The 19,922-nt window shown below is 40.2% G+C and overlaps 1 protein-coding gene across 2 annotated transcripts in view; it reads left to right on the top strand.

Moving 5' to 3' along the window:
- The window catches only part of LOC133412119 (glypican-5-like), a 124,745-nt gene that overhangs the window by 37,258 nt on the left and 67,565 nt on the right, over positions 1–19,922 (top strand). For both annotated transcript variants that reach the window (XM_061695198.1, XM_061695197.1), the window contains 3 exons: positions 1,311–2,014; positions 16,456–16,619; positions 18,994–19,050. In XM_061695198.1, the coding sequence (XP_061551182.1) occupies positions 1,311–2,014; positions 16,456–16,619; positions 18,994–19,050 (925 nt within the window). The remainder of the gene's footprint in view (positions 1–1,310; positions 2,015–16,455; positions 16,620–18,993; positions 19,051–19,922) is intronic.

The raw sequence follows: 19,922 nt of genomic DNA, 5'->3' as shown, positions 1-19,922 counted from the left end.
CGTAGCCTACCACTAATATAGCCTACTAGTTCACACGAAATGTAATCCCTTCACCGGTGTACAAGGATAAACACACTGCCGATGCACTCTCAACCGCTTTATTGAACAAAGGTAAAAAAAATAAAATAATAATAATCAAATAAAGTACATAGGCGGTGGTCGACTGGTGATAGCGTCAGCCTCACAGTTCTGAGGACCAGGGTTCAATCCCCTGCCCCGCCTTTGTGGAGTTTGCATGTTCTCCCCGTGCCTGCGTGGGTTTTCTCCGGGCACTCCGGTTTCCTCCCACATCCCAAAAACATGCATGGTAGGTTAATTGAAAACTCTAAATTGCCCGTAGGTGTGAATGTGAGTGCGAATGGTTGTTTGTTTGTATGTTCCCTGCGATTGGCTGGCAACCAGTTCAGGGTGTACCCCGACCTGCTGCTTGCCATAACCAACGCCAAGGCACTCAGCATAGGGTGGCTAATGGTTTAGCCAGTTACCAGCTAGCCAACTCTACACTCTCATTCGCTGACTCCGACGTCCCCCGACAGGCCAGGCACCGCCTTTTAACGAGGGATTACTGTAAATAGATGAGCAGGTATTGAGAAAAGGGTCTTTCAGTAGAATCAACAAATGCAGGATTAATTGGTCAACACTGAGAACCTATGATCATAGATACATTCACCACAAATATGGGATGTTGAAAATATTTATTGGCCTCTTGTCATGAACGACCGTGGGTGATTAATAGGCCTAAATAGGACCAGCAAACATTTAATTGGCCTTTGTACTGGCATTGTTGATTGCTTTGCAGTTTTTATTTACCCATCAGGAAATAGGGAAAGCACTGAATGATTGTATTGTTATGTATAAGGGGTAGGCATTTCAGGCTGAAGAGAAGTTAATTGGGGACAGCTTGTTAATGGGTGAACAAACAGCGTCCCCTCGATTTGAAAAAATGCCAATCCATGGGTCAACGGTCAAGGTTGGGATTAGACCATTTGTGATTGCGGTCAAGTGTGAAATGAAATGACTAGACTCTGCTGTTTCAAGTCTGTATTCCTGTCTCTCTTGGTCTCCCTTTGTGGACTGGTCGAGTGTCTCAGTAAGTCATTACATGTTGGGGTGATGACATAATATAAAATTATATCCCTAGCATATTAAAAGGAAACTTGGCGCTGGTTTTTCAATACTAAATACCAATACATACAAGCCAAGCTTAGCTCTTTGGGGGGCTTTGTTTTGGATACGTTTGCGCTTTTCATGGAGCGTGTATAGATCATTTTTCTAAATGCCCTGCATTTCTCTTTTGCTCTCTTTTGTAGACATGTTCCAGTACCTGCTATCCTTCTCTCAAGGACACCTGAGTTCTCTTCTGGAAGGGACCTACACCCCGCTTTCTCATCAAGCTTTGCCCCACGTTAACCAACTCTTTGCCTCACTCTCCCTTTACCTCCGTGGGGAAAATGTGTCAATGGAGGCGACAGTCCACCATTTTTTCAATAACCTCTTCCCCCTCGTCTACACACGACTTATCAATCCAGGCATTGTAGGCAGCATGGCGGTGCACACCGGCATGACGGACTGCCTCCGTATGATCAGACAGGATGTCAACCCTTTCGGGCCTCATCCAGCTGTCATGGCCCAGGAGCTAGCCGATGCAATGAGTGTGGGCCGACAATTGGGCCTTTTCCTCGATGAAGGTCTGGAGGTGCTGAACGCCACCGAACACATCAGCTTGACTAAAGACTGTGTGAAGGGCCTGGTAAAGATGGTGTACTGCTCACACTGCAGAGGCCTGACTCTCATCAAACCTTGCGTGGGTTATTGTCTCAATGTTATGCGTGGTTGCTTGGCCAGCATATCTGAGCTGGATCAGCCTTGGAGGAGGTATACCAACTTGTTGGAACAGCTAACTCACGCCATGGTGGGGCACCACAGCCTGGAACTCGCACTGCTCGGAGTGCGGGGCCATGTGAACGAGGCCTTGCTCTATGCACAGCTTCACGGTCCACTCATCACAGCCACAGTAAGTACACGCCACAGACACACTGATCTGCAACCTCTTTGTTTTATGCATATACTTGGCAATGGTTCATGTATTGATTGGAAGGGGATTGAAGACTACTTGTGGGTTATGAGCTATTTTTTTCCACCAACGCAACAAAGAGCGCCGCAGACTGCATTAATGCTTGCAGTGTTCAAATTATTCACAGAAAAATATTGTTTATACTGAAAAGAAAAAGCAAAGACCGCTCCAAAGTAAGGCAGACAGAGTTGAGGTTAGAGGGGGAGATTTTCCAAACGAGCAAGGCAGAGAAAAGGCGAAAATTGTAGTTGTTAGTCCATAGAGTACTCAAATTAATCTTATCCTTAATGGAATAGAATGGAATGGGATTTGTTTGGCTGATGCATGTCATACATCATAAACAGTCGTATACTGTAGTTATTACAAGTTTAAAAAGTTTCACTCCAGATTGCCATAGTGTCCTTCTGGAGTGAAAATTGTGCTATTGTTCATGAATTTTCCTTGGATTCACACACTCTGGCAAGCATTGTGCACTGAATCAACATAAGGTCTCATTTAAGGTGTTATGTTAAATTTTTCAGTTCAACAAATACTATGTGACATTCAAGACAAAGATTAAACCAACACATGATTACATTTACAGATTAAAGACTTCTAGTCTTTCACTGATCTGTCCACACTAATATACATTTTTCTTTATTAATTCTATTGATTATCTCAATCTCCAAGTGCATTTTGACATGCGGTTGCACATTTAACATGATTCCAGAGAAAAGTTCTTGCCAGTGATAGTCCTTAATACGTATATGTGGAACCACTGGAATGTTCCTCTGAGGTCATGAAAGAACATGACAGGTCATCACACATTATAATTGGTTTTAAAAAATACAATATTATGCTTGCAGAGAGAGAGGTAACATAGTGACTACATAGAAAGAAACACATTTATTTTGTTTGTCTTGATGAGCATATACAGTAAGTCAGGGTCCAAATGGGTTGCCAAGCACAGGCACAAATGAGCTGTAGTATTAAACGAGGCCAAAAGAATTAGACCCACTCATCTGGAAAACAGCCTTGAGAATTGATGCCAGAAAAGAATGTGTTCCCAATCGGAGACCGGTGGCTTCCAGTTTCTCCGCTCTCATATCAGCCCCTCCTCTTTCCTGAATTGTGGTATAGATTGCCAGGTATTCGTAAAATGACACACCCTGTTTGGATTCTCCACTAATATGTTCTACTTGTTGGACTGCTACAAGAACCAGATCTGCCAACTAAATGCATTTCCACATCCCAAGTCTCAAGTGAGCGCTTGTAGACAAAGCTTACGTTTTGATAGTGTTATTGGCATATGCTGATTTTGTTCATTTTACTAACTATTCAATGCGATTTACAGTCAATTACAATGTTTTGATCACCAACAAATATATGAGCTTCAGGATTTTATTGAAAAAAATCACCACAATGTTAATAGTATGTTTCTTTGCAAAAATACTAAAAATGCAGTGTTCCAAATGATTATGTACAGTAATAATTTTTATTTTTTTTTAAGTTGTAAAAGAAATTGTCATACAATGGAAGCTCAGTTTTTTTGGTTATTCCAATCCAGAAAGTCTGATTTCAACCGAATCATATAAAAGCCATGGCAATGTTTCCCATAGGAAATAATGTAAATACATTGAATCTGTCCCAGACCAAAAAATATTAGCAAAATATACATTTTATAAAGAATACCTACCATGGAAAATCTTAACTTATTTTGTGAAATGGGGAAATATCATCTGCACCTTATAATGACATTGACTTGTTTGTTGTGTTCTCACCTGTCCAAATGAAGTGTACTCTGGGGGGAAATGAACAAGAGTTTGATTAAACCCTACAATTAGTGACTGAATGTGCACAGAGGCACATCTTGAACCTGTATTGCCATGTGTTGTTGGTAACCAGTGGCCTTTTTAAATCAGAACGTTTTAATAAAACCACAGGGACCTGTCAAGGAAAACTGTTAAGTCTCCAATGCCCAACTACTTTGTGAGCGTAGCCACCTTCACCTTTACACCTCAGTGCACTCCCCTCCCAGGCAAACACACTTAACGGCCAATTTCTTATTATACTCTTCACATTATCATTACCATCGTAATGCAAAGTAAATAAAGTGCAAATACCAGGCTTGACCTACTGTTTACTTTTGTAATGTATATGTTTTACATGTGAAGTTGAGCACATAGAATACATTATTTATTTACTTTTTCGCAAAGTCATAATATTGTATAGAGTTAAATAAATTATTGCGACTGTGTGGTTTTAGACTTGGATGTTATCCCCAAGCCATTTTGCGGTTGCTCTTTCCCACTTAATGTGCTGCACACAACACAGGCTCTGCACTATACTGTACATAGCACTAAACTTGGCTCACGAGACTGATACTGTACACACACACGTGCACACACTCCATGTGCAAGTATCAGGTTTTAAGAAATCTTGTAAGAGGCCTGGATAAGTGGCCCACCCTTTGACAATACTAGCAAAGACTGAAAGGCAGTTATTGATAGTTATGCAGGGTTGCATGGCCATAGATGATTTTGTTAATACATTCCTGCTCATATTGAGATGAAGCATGAATATGGGCTGAGAAGGAAGTGGTTATGGATATTAGGGGAGCCTGTGGCTGGATTATGTTGAGTTGACACAATTAGGAGAAACTGAAAAAACCTCCGGAAAAGTCGCTACTTTCAGACCCCTGGGTGAAAATTGTGGCTCCAGTACTCGGTGGTCCTCTCTATTCATGTGGCCTTCAAGCTTCTCCATCCACATTCTGCTGAGCCCAATGGGCCGCTTTTTGTATAAGCTCCTTTTTCCAATGCACAGTACATACTCTGCTTGGCACGGCTGTACTTGGCTATACTTGCCTCGGTTTGGGGTGGTTGGTTTTCCACTACAAAATCAGTCATGGCGGGAAACTGCTGTGGCGTCACTCCTCTGAAGAAATGCATATTTCTTGCTATTTTTTTATAACTGTAAAGCATTTTATATTACAATTTAATGTATGAAAAGGGCTTTATACCAAATATACATTTGATTTGATCCCATATAAGTTGTACGAGAGGCCTGACATTTCTGAGATACGAGCCAAGTTTTTTTGCCTTGACTTGTGAGCACAAACTTGAGATAGGAGAACTGCATAGTGCCAGTGAACTCAACTCAACTCACTTCACAATAAGCAGCACTTTGGCAAATAGTGAACAATTCGTCAAAAGAGGCTTAACGCTGTTTAATACCATCACAGTTAAAGTTTATTGTCAAGCTAAACATAAAACTAGGTCGGTTACACATTGCCTATTTAAAATGATCACATAGCTTAGCCTTTCGTCTGCTATCTTAATGCTAACACATAATGGAAAATAAATATGTAACCCTTTAAGCAACTGATATTTGAACAGAAATGAGACATTCAGTACAACAGTACTCAGTTATATATTCTTTATCCTCAGTGAAGAGCTGAGACAGTTGAGAGGATCAAAGACGTCTATACGGATGTCCATGTGCAGTACATCCGTATGCCTGTCTTACACTGCCCCCAGGTGACCTCTTTTTTTTTTTTCAAAACATTACAGTACAACATTTTTATTTATTTATTTTATTTGTTTGGGGGGAGGATTGAATAGATTAATGGCATTGCCATTCATTTAAATGTGGAGAGATGATTTGAGATACAAGTGATTTGAGTAACGTGTGGTGTCACGGAAGGAATTAAACTCTTAAGGCACCACAGTACTACTATTTTAAAGATATGGTCTAATCTGAATATAGACTTGCTGTTTAAAATCTGAAGGCCGAAAGTATTACAATCACATCTTGATTAATGAAACAAATCTTGTCTATCCTCAGGGTCTTGAATCGATCGCAATTGGACTGTTCGGGTTGTCTTTGAAGATGTTTCGCCTGTCATCCGAGCATGCATCATAAATTCATGCAGCAAGGCTTAATTAGGACAGACGAGCCTGACGAGCCTCCACTGCGAGGCTGCGAGGGGTGCGAGAGTTTAGCAATGTCACTTTCTGTCCTGTATTTCTACGACTTGGTTTTTTTTTCCACCAATACCTAAAAAACGTAGGATATTATTGTTTTCACTGGCGATGTATCGCGGTATGTTTTCGATACCGTTACCTTGTACAATACTAGGTTAATTCATTGGCAAGTTACAGAATCGGTAGTTACGACTATGTCATACTCTTTTCATAGCAGACCCAGACATCCTCCCTACACTTGCCGTAGTAGAATGGCTACTCTGATCTGCATTTGCCCATCTGAGCTAAGGTTACTCGAAATGAAGTGAAACACCCATACAGAAACGTGTATTTAGAAGCAATTGGACCATGCAGTCTTGCAAAACCATGACACATTCTTCCGTCTCTCACCATCATTTATGAAAGTTCCATCGTTCTCTTGTAAGAATATGGCATCAATGGTCTGGATTAATGCAATTGACCATATATTTACAATCCAAATATTGCATGCCTACCCTTTTCTCTTGTTGGTTTTACCCCAGCTTCTCATTAGAGCTCATACAGGAACGATAATGGCAGCCTGAGCTTTTAAATAATGGAAATAATGGCTAGTGGTAGATGACTGCAAAGTTAGGGTTCACCATGGTTTCACCTTAAGAAACTGCAAACATTCTGCTTTATATAAAATGTATTTTCTTTGGTTTGCTTTCAGTTAACTGGCAGTGTTTAATATACAGTATGTATGGTGTTTATTTGGTTTGGACAAACATAACTGAATCGCTGTTTGATCTTTAAGAATGAGCCCTGCAAATGGGATATTTGAGTCGACGCGGTGGTAGCCGATACACAATATTCTCCTGGCCAATCCATACTCATCTTCATAAATTTTATGCGCCATTGGCATTCTGTCTAACCCTCAAGCTGACTGACTGACTTACTCAGCACTCCATTAGCTAATGACGTTGGGTGCAGCCTCTCCCTCAGACAGCCTCACACATCTTTTTCTCTACTCTTCCTTTTTGTGCTTTGTGAGTGTAATATGCTGACAATATGAAGTGGCCTCCAACACCACAAAAAAGAAATCCCACATGTCTTCTTTATGGTTCCTAACCAAGCAATCACCACATGATTTAATGCTGAGTCATTACATTTGGAGCAGAATGTAAGGTGGTGGTCCAGAGGACATCTTGTTTTCTCTGAGAACCATGACTCAAAATGCTGAAATCATGTCACGCACGAAAGCATGCATTTTGCAGATATGTATTATCTTATAAATTAAAGACCCTGTGAAATGAGTTCAGAGCTTTGTTTCTAAATACATTATAGCCTACAAGTTTGAAGATAATTGCTGAAAACTATGTAAGACTCAAATGTGGTGATACAGCATTCAACTGTTTTTCACCATTTCGGTTTTCCTGATTTAAAAAAAAATAATAATAATTTCGGCGGGGGGCATGGCTTAGACGTGGTCGCACCAGCATGAGTCGTCCCTCACCTACTATATAAGAACTTGAGCGCCTTTTTTTCATATCAGCAGTTTTCCGGTGCAAATGCGATGTGCACTTAGCAAGCTAGCTGTGCCTACACCCCGAAAATGGATCTTCCCTTTGGATAGTTTGCTGCTGTGGCCACTTTAGAACGCCTCGCTGTTGGCTTTGGTTATGCGCACATCACGCAGCGAAATTGCAAGAAGGAGTGTATTTTTTATTGATTGATTTTATTTTTAAGTCCGACTTGACAACCAGCATGTGTACATGGGCTTCGTGCTGCTGTGGCCAGCACCTCGTTGTCGCGGCATGGGAAAGCTCTGCGATGACCTGGTTGGATATAGTCCAGCCACCGGAGACTGTAAGCAGATATTTTATCATCGCTCAAAAATGTAGGTATTGACATAAGAAAGATGCTAGACGAAGTAACATCTGATTGTAGAAGTGGTGTTTGATTGACTGTTGACAGTTGACCGGGGTGTGGTTTTAGCGCATTCAGCGGACACACCCATAGCATTAAATTTTTTTTACGATTTTTAAGCCTCACTTTATATCCTTGGTAATTTGTTTTAATCATTCAAATTTGGCAGGGTTGTTAACAACACTTTTCTCTGTGGTGTGAAAATAAATACCAGACATTTATTTTCACTTCACATGGACTTTAAAGACGTGCTCAGAGGCATCATTCTGATGCCAAAATGGATGATGCAACATTTGTTCCCCTTCTGCACCTGATTCTTTTACAGTGGCATTTGTGCTCACAAGGACTTTTTTATTTATTTATTTTTTTTAAACAATTTTATATAGACTCTTTCCAACAACCGCCCAAGTTTCCTTCATCCTTCATAGCCCATGCCAACCATGTCTGTGTCTCCAAGACCACAACAGCAGCAGCTCTAGATACCTGTGTGACCATTGGCCAGATGTTTGGGCAGCCTTAAATCACAGTTGCTAAACTTACTTCAGTCGTTGTAATGTCGTGCAGCTGCGGCTACAGCTGTGACACTTACATGGATGCCTACCTCATCTGTGTTAGCATTTTAATGGTAATTGCTGGTTCACTGGGCAACTTCAAATGGACACAGAAATTCCTCAATCCACATGCTCTTCATAGCCTCCACTGTATCTCAGACACAGACACAAGGAACTCGTTTGACCTTATTCTGTCTATCGACCACCTTGGTAGGATAACGCCACTAGAATTTAGATATTTTTCCACGTATTGTTCCTGTAATTCTCGTAATTATGTACTTAAAGATGGGAAAATGTTGCAGTTCCAAGTAACGCCCATAGTTACACGGAACAATCAAGAAGCAAATGTGGTTACAAGGCTGTGATTAAGTATGCAGTCAAGCGGCCATACCAACGAGCCTGGCCCTCTGCCGCAGTGTTCAGTTTGAATGTTTTGTACCCCGCTTAGACCCCAGTTTGAAGCTGGGTGGGGTCACTCTCTTTGCTTTGCTATAAACCCCTTAAAGTGGAGTGAGTGAGAAAAGTGTTCCATCTAGTGATTTAGATCTCAAGGACTTGTCCCTGTGATATATTAGGGACTGAGTCTCATTTTAATTAGCAATGACCTCATTCGAATGGAAGACAAAAAAACATAGAGGCTGGTGGTGGGGGCCGTTGACATAGATTACAAAGTCCACATTTAAGAGAACAATTAAGACAATGTGAGTTGGACAAGAAGGAATGGAAATATAATGGCATCAAACTCTTGGGGAAAAATGGAAAATGATGGAAGGTGAGGTCATTAACATAAATCATACAAACAGGTCCAGGGGTTTTGGGAGCGGCCAGTAGGAAAGCTGTCACAAATAGCTAGTGATTTGTTCATTTTTGGGATGATGAATATGATGCATATTCTAAACGGACCAATTAACAGGATCCCTTTTCAAGTATTTGTCAACTCTAATTCCGAAACATTATAACAGGCCTCAGTTACTGATGTGTGTGATTTAAAGTGTAATAGTCACTGTATATACAACAGCCTTCACGTCACTGCCAAATCTTTGCATGCAGAAGATAATCCTGAGATTTAGTCACATGTTTATTAGATTTTCTTGATTTAGTTTTTGCTTGCTCTTCATCTTCTCGACGACAAACCTGACAAAGTCTGTCGTCCAAGCTCACCAGTCTTCAATCAGGCCACATGTTAACAAATTATCATAGTGATTGGAGGGTTGAACTGCATGTACAGATTGAAAACACTATTTATGAGCTGAACCAAGTATTTAAGTGTTACAATTTAGTACCAGCGATTTTACATACTTTCACTCTATTAGTACAATCATTGATGGCTGAAATGACAGGGGTTTACATTGACTGCTTCTATCAGGATACAAATAATATGCATATTAAAAATAACATCGTTATATGAACAAGAGTTTGATTTATAATTCTTTTAAGTTCTCTTGCTGCTTCTTTGTTGTGACAAAAAATATGGTTTCAGTCCCCCACCATCCATCATAACTGACTGAGATTATGAATTGGGATAATGTATATCAGCTGTAAATGTTTGCTGTAAGATGAATGACTATGCAGACAGTATTGCTACTAGTTTCTTTCCAGCTAAGTAATATATAATGTACGTCAACTTCACACTATGTGGGTTGATGTACGTCTCATGTAGACTCTTTAGAACCCTTGTCCTTTCAGACATCAGAAACTTAAGACAGATTGAACAAACAAACATTCATACCTGAAGTAACGTGCCATGATTGTCCATCTATAAAAATGATGAGATAATGGGCACCGAGAGATAAGTTTGCCAGCAGGTACAATTAAATGTTGAACCAAACAGTTCAAACTCCATCAAGGCTTAAGCCTTGCTCTTGCTAAAATGAGAGAGTAGGTCTAAAGTGCAGAGACACATTTGTTCGTGTAAACTTTTTTTTATTGTTGTTGCTTTTGCAAAGACCCCTGCCATCCAAGGAGTTTAAAAAAGTTCTCCATATCCACATTTGCTTTGTTACTAATTGCTCCTCTTCTTGAACCTGAACCTTGAACAATTTGTTTGTGAAACCGCTTCTAGTTGACTAAATATTATTAGTTATTGCCCTTGTCTTTAGGGCACCCTGAATTTCTTGCTAGGTTAGCAATCAATTAGTAAAACAAAAAAACAAAAACAAAAAAAAATGTTATTAAGCCAACGTGAACCACTTGATAATGATCTTGACTTTTAAAAATAATTAGCGCATGCCTCCATTTCAGACCACAGCTCCTGTATTCTATGAATGTAGCTGATTTCAGTTTAAAATCACAATGCAGCGCTTTCAATAACATCACACGTTTTGTGGAGGCATTTTGTTCTTACACATTGTTACATGCTCAGAGGAACTTGAATGTCTCAGAGGTAACGGTTTGTCATCAGAAGACATGTTTACGGTCCTTAATCCTAGCAAGTCATTTTAAAAGAAAAGTCAAAGTTCCACTTTGTCTGTCGCTGCTAAACTTTTGACTTTGTTGTTTCCACACAGCCAAGAGCAACTATCAAAAAATAGATAAAAGAGTTGGGACTAATTTTGCAAACTGCAATAGCCACCACAGTGGTTTGTACTTCGAAGAATTGAGGTTTACTTCAGGGAATTCATTTTTTGTGATCAAGGTCCATGATAGCTGAATTCAACACTCAAAGCGCCGTTAAGAAGGGATAGGTTGTTTTAACAAAGGTCAGGAGCTGTTAATATTAGAGGAACCCTATGTACAACTTTTGTTCCCAATTCCAATACCCTTAGTCTTAGCTGCATTGGAAATAAATCATATATCGTGGCACATTGGTAAGAAAATACTGTGAAAAGATGTAAAAGTCACTTGTAGCATGAAGCTATGGACCAGAGTTTTTACATCAATGTTTGAAAGCCCAGTCTTGGAAAAAGAGTGGGCAGTTGTTTCTGGCTGAACAAGGCCCAGCCGTTCCATTATGCCGTGTGCATTTAGCGAGAGGGGGGTGAGAAAGTTCCCTCAGCTTTACCGGGTAATCCCTTGATAAATAAACTAGGCAGACAAGACCACCACTGCTATCTGTAAACCAATCCTCCCCTGGAGGAGGGATGGCCCTGGGCTGGGCTAGCCGGAGCTCATTCTCTTGCTGAGCTATTCTTACACACACTTGCCTCTGGATGATACACTTAAGAGACACAGATATTGACATGTTAGTACAAAAGCATCATAAATATATGAATGTATACTCTGTTGATATTCAAAGCCTTGTCCCGTATTACAGGCATCCTACTCTTCCATATGAGTATGAGCATCACATTTCCTTGATTGCGTCCCTAGTTGGCATCCTGCCTCCCATCAGTCTTGCCCTTCATCAGTCACTGTCCTCAGGCAATCATACAAGGCATGCTCCATTAAATAGCTGAAATTGTGAAGGTATAACAAGGACAAACAGGTGGTCCAACACCAGTACGCGTGGTCAAGCTCCACCGCATGGGATTTTCCTTCTCACGCCATCGTCAGGTCAAGAGATAATTGATTTATAGTTGGGTTCTTGTCCTGGTCGTAATTCAAGCTGTCGCTCGATTGGTCCTCAGGATTATGTAGTCATGAGAGAAAATTTAGGGGAGCATATCAGTGTTCCTCAAATTAACCCCAGAACAAGAAGTTTGTCTATTATCCCTGCAAGGACACTGCATTCTGTTTATATTCACATGTTTTGCTAGGCACATAAATAATTTGGTTTGTTTTGCTTGCCCAGGCTTTGGCCGATCTCCTCTGGCTTCATCAAAAGCAGAGCCTTTTTGCACTCGCTGTAAAAATAAGGCGGCAGTTCAAACAGAACTGGGAATGACCTCCTGTTGACGGTCGTATTTTTCCAGGATGTTTACATTTTTGTCTCTAAGAGTAGCAAAGTGTCATACTATGACAGGTGAGAAACGATGTGGATTAGACCAGGAATATAAAAAATAGATTTTTGTCTCATAAATGTGCACAAAAACTCACAAACACTTCGGAGAGGTAAACAGTCCCCTAGTCCATGACTGTCTGTTTATCATTCTGTTATGTTAAAGTGTGCTGTTTGTCTCAGACTTCTACCACTTCACACAGTGAACTGTACAAGAGGAAGAGAAGAAGAGACGAGTGTATGGATGTTCATCATCATATCACAGTTATCGTTACCAAAATTATCATGGTTATCAGTATTATCATGAATTAACAAACAATAAATAATATGCAAACATTTGTAACCTCGAAACATATGTCGGTATTGTCATAAACCAAGGACCTCCATTCTGAGATATAAATATGGTAGTAACTTGGGCAGAAGCTACAGAATATTTTTAAAATTGAGAAATCTACAGATTATCCCATCGATTAATTGAGTACTGTAATTGGATAAAAAAAATAATTTTTCACTATTAAACAACAAAATGTGCATATGAGGTGCACTTATACCGGTAATTGTTGTCCATTGTTGTCAGCATCCTCACTTTCCACACTGTAATATCTGTGACTTTGAGTTTGTGTAGCTTTAAAAGGTGGGGGCCAGTCTGGTGAGTGACGTGAGAGTCAGCGAATGAAAGTGTAGAGTTGGATGTTGTGAGCTCAGTCTGTGTGAGTGCCTTTGAATTTGTTGTATAAATGTGCTTATTTGGTCTTTATTTTATTACTGTTTATTAAATAGAGTGGTTGTACACGCACCAGCGGCTGTGTCTCTCCTCGACCGCTTATGGGGCATTACACTGCGTTCTAAGTAGCAGTGGAATGCTATATTAAATAAATTAACATTGATACCTTGTCTTGGCGATCATAGACTGTTGTGGTATATTACTGAGATCTGCTTTGCAATAGACACATTACATTTTTGCTCCTTTTTTAAGGGTGAAATGATCCCAAGCCTTGGACATTCCTTGCCTTTTACACACTCTTGCCTCCTGGCTTTCTGCCATCGTGCCATTTTACAGTATTTCTACACGGAGTGGTACGTAAGTCGGCAGTAACATCCGTAAGGGTGTGTGGAAAAAATGATTACTGCGAAGACTCGAGGCAAAGATTTTACTCTGACTTTTTTGTAATTTAATTATTTGAGTTATTCGATTAATCGTTTCAGCCCTAGTAGTAGCAACGTGACAAGATGTTTGTCAAAGTGCTGAGTCTGGTATGAATGGCCACTTCAACCTGAGTGCAACGCAAGAAGTTTGAAAATGGGATGATGGGTTCCGGAGAAATTTATTTTTTGTGTGAGAAAAAACGCCAAAAACTCACCAAAAATCGCCTTCAAATTAGGGTAAAACTGTATAACTTCATTGTTTCCCAACATATCCCCAAAAACCTTTCGTTTCATCTGCTACTTGGGAACCCCTTCTCCGATTGGCTGAGAAGTTTCAGTGGAAAAATCTGTTGAAATTCCGAGGTTTTCAAAGTTGACGCGTCAAAATTACCGTGACGTTTAAAATGGCGTCACTTGCCCTAAAGACTCAACTTAAATAGCACAAATGGGACATTATTCGTAGAATACGTCTTGTACTTTTGTCATCAAAAGTTTTTTCATGAATTTATTTGTATTGGAGGATTTTACAGGCGTTGAAAGTGCTCACTCTATGTTTTTGGGAAAATTCCACATAGATGGCGGCCACCTGTCACGTTCCTATTTGAAGCAGGAATACAAAATATCTGAAATTATATTGTCCCTTCACCCTTAGTTGGAACTTGAATCCACTGTATTTAAAAAAAAAACTTTTTATAGATTATTTTCACCCTGCTTAAGGCAATCTACTTTATATCACCTTTATGGTTTTATTACCCCAATAAGTAAGTGTTTTATGAGCTATTTTTGTTTTCATGCTATAAGTGAACAAAATGGTCCTACATGTGCCGTTTTATTTAGAGGCAATCAAGCAGCGCAACACATGCAAAGAGCCTTTGGCTTAACGTGCAGATTCCATAGGCTACATTGACTGGCAGTTGCTATGCTCTATCTTTTCTTACTGCCACAATGCTGTGTGTGTGTATGTGGAATGTTTGCATGAACATGTGTGGCACTCACATGTGTGGCTGGTAGCCATTTCAGCACATGTGAATCTTTTATGGGTCTGGTGGGGGTTAAGGTTAATGCAATAAAACAACCTTACCCGTGACCTGCCTGAAGAGAGGATTTAAGACTGAAGTGGAGTAAAAGACAAGTAAGAATAAAAAAAAACAACAACACGATGAGAGCAAAAGTAAAGACTGAATTGCAAACAGTAAAATGCAGATTACACAGTTCTCTTTTTAAGGAGGCTTCTACCCCACTTCTCAAGAATAGATGACTGTTGAGTGAAAACCAAGATGCAAACTCCATTAATAAGAGCTGACTAATCGGTCTGAAGGGACAGTGTATTTTTAGTAGCCTAGCGACACACAATTTCTAATTGTCAACATATTTTAGCTTCTTACATCGGGTCACACCACCCACACCCGTCCTAGATTTGAAGCCCAAGTATTTGTTTCGTGAAAAGAAATAATCAGTCAGGCCAAATGTGAGCGTTTCCCTTCCTTGCAGTCAAAATCAACAAAAGCCCGCTTCTCTGACGTCTTCGAAAGATTATTCTGACTGATTATCTTGAGATATGGAGTACAGTTGTCCCGATCCAATCACGTCATGGGTAATCGAGGCCGATTGCGTCATTCTCAGCTGATCTCCATTGTGTATCCCAATCAACATGATTGCTTGATACAGTATATTTCTCTAATTTTTTCATTGACAATTGTCTTCTAACTGGAGTATTTAAAACTAGTCTAGTTTTGTGAATAAGTGACTCCAAAACAATCGGTTAAATAACAAATGCAATTAACTGTTTTACACCAACTTTGCGAATGGTTGTTTGTTTCTATGTGCCCTGCGATTGACTGGCGACCCGTTTAGGGTGTACCCCGCCTCTTGCCCAAAGATAGCTGGAATAGGCTCCAGCACGCCCACGACCCTTGTGAGGATAAGCGGTACAGAAAATGGATGGATGTTTTCTACCCATTAAAGTATAGTACTCTTTTATATTGTAATAAGGGATGGCTTATTTGACTTAAGTTCCTGAATTGATGATGATGATTGGTTTTTGTTGTTGTTTTTTTTTACTTATTAGGATAGGAAAATCTCCTTGAAAGTTCTCTGCCCATATTGTTGTTAGTCTTATTGAGCAGAATAATGCTGCCGGTAGGAGTTGCTATCTGCTTGAATGTATCTCACCTTATCATTGCTAACATCATGTCGACTTCTTTCGGCTGCAAACTAGTTGAATCAACAGCGCCTTTGCTGGTTACAACCAAGTAGTGCACGCCGTTTTGAACCAACTCCAAAGAAGCGATTAATCAACCATAATTGCAAACAAGACCTATTTCTTAGTGTTTATTAAATCTATGATTATACTCATACTTAATTATGACCCTAATTTAGTCCGTGATACTAAATCGCCTTTCAAGCACTCCCTTACCTCAAACGTATTACCTCTGTCAGCATTCACCCACGAGTCACTGTAAGGAGTGCAAGAATAATTACACTGTCTTTCTGCCTAATTGAGGAGCTCTAAATAGTGTTACCCGGAGGCTTTTAAGCCAATGAGGTATCATTGATTATGGTTTGAAGCAACAATTCCCATCCACTTTCGTTGACCCTAATGTCTCCTCCCCGCCACTGGCTTTAATAGCCCACTTGAGATCCTTGCCCCCATTGCAAACTGCATATGCGTTCACCTCCATGAGGTAGTGGAATGTTATACATTTACTGTCAGCGACTCCCTCGTCGACTGCTTTTTGTTTCTCTTTTTAGACTCAGTGTTGCGCAACATTTCAACCCCTTTGAAAAGGATCAGTCAGTCCTAGAATTCACCTTAAGAGTCAAGTTGTGTGCTCTCAAGTGTGCAGGTGTCAGCTGGTTTATGGAAGTCACCAGCTGCAGCCCCACCACTCCTGCTGTTATGTGTTTTCTTAGCCTAACAAGTGTGTCTGTGTGTTTTCTCTGCGTTCCCCACAGGTAGACAAGGTGTGTGGCCTGATGACCAGGGCGCCTACCGGCATGCAGCCTACCGGACCGGGGGTCACAACCCCCACCATGATGTCATCAACTCCGCTTCCTTCTGCTGCCCCTTTCAAACCTCTGCCAGACCAGTGGCTCGGGCAGCTTGCCCATTTGAGGAGGTAAGCGAAAAGGATTTGTAAAATAGAATTAATTTAACGCTGATTCCAGTCTATGAAAATATGAAAGTAGAATATTACTTCAAATGGCAAACTGTTTTTTTTTTCTTGTTTAGACAGATATAATACAAATATTAATAATACAGTAAAACCTCCAAAGTCAAACAGAGTCTGTTCCATGATGATTGTTCTCTTCCAAGTTTTTCTAAATAAAAAAATATACCCACAGGTGATCATGAACAGTGAATTCATTTTTGAGTTTATTTTTTGAGTTTATTTTTTTACACTCTATTTAGTTATATTATTGCTACATGTTTTTAAGTACAATATTATAAAGTCCTGTTTTCCTTATTAAACAAAAAAACATTTTTGGTGTGTTTTCGGGTGAAGGCTGGAATGGATTAATAGCATTTCCATTTATTCCAGTGGTGAAAGATGATTTGCGATACAATTGTTTTGAGTTAAATGCATGTTCATGGAACAAATTAAACTTGGCACTATATACAGTTAACCACTGCAAAATAAAACTAAAATAAGGTAAAACTACTCACCCATTCAAGATACCTAACACACGTAATGGACACCAAGTAGTGTTTTATAGGTTTTGGTTGTGTAATTAAAACCTTGTGATATTGACATTGTAATATTGTAATGCTTTTTTCGTAGACGTTTTGGTTGAACTCCAAAAAGCGTTACTTTTGGGACATTTGAATTTGGAGGTTGGACTGTATTAAAGGCACATTTTAATTTCAATTGCACCCTCATTTTGGTTGTTTGCACAGAAGTAAATGAAACATAAAATAAAATGATATAACGTAACTGTCCACAATATATATAAATGGACACTATTTTAATCCAGTGAGGTAATTACTAATTCTGAAAAAATATATTTGGGAAATGATAATGGCTGAAAAAAGAAAAAAAATAGCAATACATATATAGATGTGTGTGCTGATTTAAACTATAAACGGCGGCACGGTGATCGACTGGTTATTACATCTGCCTCACAGTTTTGGGAACCGGGGTTCACATCCCGGCCCCGCTTGTGTGGAGTTTGCATGTTCTTTGCTCACTTTCATGAGACAGCAGAGCCCCCTGAAAACAGATATTAATTTGAAAATTGGGACCAGAGCGGCACGGTGTGCGACTGGTTAGCACATCTGCCTCCCAGTTCTCAGGACCAAGGTTCAAATCCCGGCCCCGCCTGTGTGGAGTTTGCATGTTCTCCCCGTGCCTGCGTGTATTTTCTCCAGGCACTACGGTTTCCTCCCACATCCCAAAAACATGTATGGTAGGTTGATTGAAGACTCTAAATTGCCCATAGGTGTGAATGTGAGTTCGAATGGTTGTTTATTAAATGTCCCCTGCGATTGGCTGGCGACCAATTCAGGGTGTACCCCGCCTCTCGCCCGAAGAAAGCTGGGATAGGCTCCAGCCCGCCCGTGACCCTTGTGTGGATAAAGCAGTACAGAAAATGGAAAAATATTGCACATATCATGTATCCATCACTAAAACTAGGAATTATTTGTCTCAGCATACATTATTTATTCCCCACTGTAGCTGAAGCATTATTTGTATTTGTCGGAATGTCACACGCAATTCATCAACCCTTGACACAAATGTTTGGACACACACAGCCATCTTATTCATCCTCCACTACGTTACACTGGTGCATGCCCTCCACCTGGCCTTTGAGGCAGCCCTCCCATGGCCACAGCAGCTGGCACTGCTGTGTCGGGCTATGGGCAATGTGGGTAAGCTTAATCTTAACACACCAACTATTTCCTGTTTACCCAGACAGCCATACCACCAAATCTTAACACCAGCTGGCCTCAATTGAATTAGTACGATACACACATTTGCAGCACTCCCTGGCTGACCTTGTCCCAAACCAAGAATCACTGCGCCGATGCCAACCGAACTGACAGGTCTAGCCTGGCAATGCCACCATCATTCATAGCAACGCAATCCAGAGCTCCCTGGAGGCTGCCAACCCTGACCAGAGCACGTGTGGGAGCTGACCACTTCACAGACATTTTACTGCACTGCTGAAAAAGAAAGTAGAGGAACATTTATGTTTCATTTCAGCAGGAAGAAATATGAATTCAGAAACTACATTGAACAGTGCACATTTTTTAATAACTTGAATCATACATTACAGCTCTGAAACCTGTTTAAATGTAGTAGTAATGTGGGGATAAAGGGTTGTTGATGTCATTGTGTTTCTGCATGTGCATGGGTGTCTTTTCTTCCTCACCATGTCGTGTCATGACGTGTTATTGTTTCTGTTTTCTGTCTCTCACCAAACCTTTTACTTCCCCTGCATCCTCCTTGCTTGCATCAATTTCACCTGGACTCCAACTCCCATCATTCCAAGCTCGCCCCCACTGAAACCCTCCAAGAGCAATAAACATAGTCTGAGAACACTCTCTAGGTAAGCATGCATCCGGGCAATCTCTCACACACTTTTTTTTTTATTGGGACTTACATTTGCATTGTGGTTTTTAATGTCTTCCAAATCTTCGGCAATGCTTGTTTTTGATTCTGTACGTAAGAATTAAAGTACAGTACTAATCCCCACTGAAAAGCCTTACCACCCTGGCCTTGTTAGTCTTTGTTATACTATGAAAACTTCTTGTAATTGAAATTCAGGTTTAAAAGTTTTGGGCCTTGCTTGTGTCATTCCTCATTCATAAAATCTGGGTTGTAGTTCAACCTAGAGACCTACATATTTAAAGACCCTGTAAAGTGAATTAAGAGATTTGTTGCTTAATACATTATAGATATGTGAAGATAATTGCTGGAAACATGCAACCACAGAGGTCTATGTATTACTTTCGGTTTTCCTGGTTTTTATTGTTGGCAATTAGCTGGCTAGCTATGCTTGCACCCCAAAAATGCAACTTCCCTTCAGATTGTCCACTGATGTGGTCGGTTTAGATCGCCTCGTTGTCGGCCTTGAGTGCACGCAGAGAAAGGCAAACCAGCAGGTAGGAGGGAAACGTTTTAAAAAAAAGTCGGACTTGACAGCCAGCATTTGGACTGGGGCTTTGGGTTGGCGTGGCCACTTCAGAATGCACACACGTCACGGAGAGAAGGTGGAAGAGCGTTAAAAAAAAAAAAAAAAAATACATAAAAGAAATTGCCTCTTAAAGTCCACTTTAAAATACTTTAAGCTCAAACCGCTATAATCATTGTGTTGTTTACTGTACAGCTGTGTAGATTCCCATTCGTACAGGTTATGGTAATCCACAGTATCCGACTCAAAATACTTCTTTAGAAGGAAACCAGCTATTTGGATTAAAG

This window comes from Phycodurus eques, chromosome 13 (assembly GCF_024500275.1).
Source record: "Phycodurus eques isolate BA_2022a chromosome 13, UOR_Pequ_1.1, whole genome shotgun sequence".
Lineage (NCBI taxonomy): Eukaryota > Metazoa > Chordata > Actinopteri > Syngnathiformes > Syngnathidae > Phycodurus > Phycodurus eques.
Note: the sequence above shows the minus strand (reverse complement) of the source record. Positions and strands in the feature narration are given on the sequence as shown.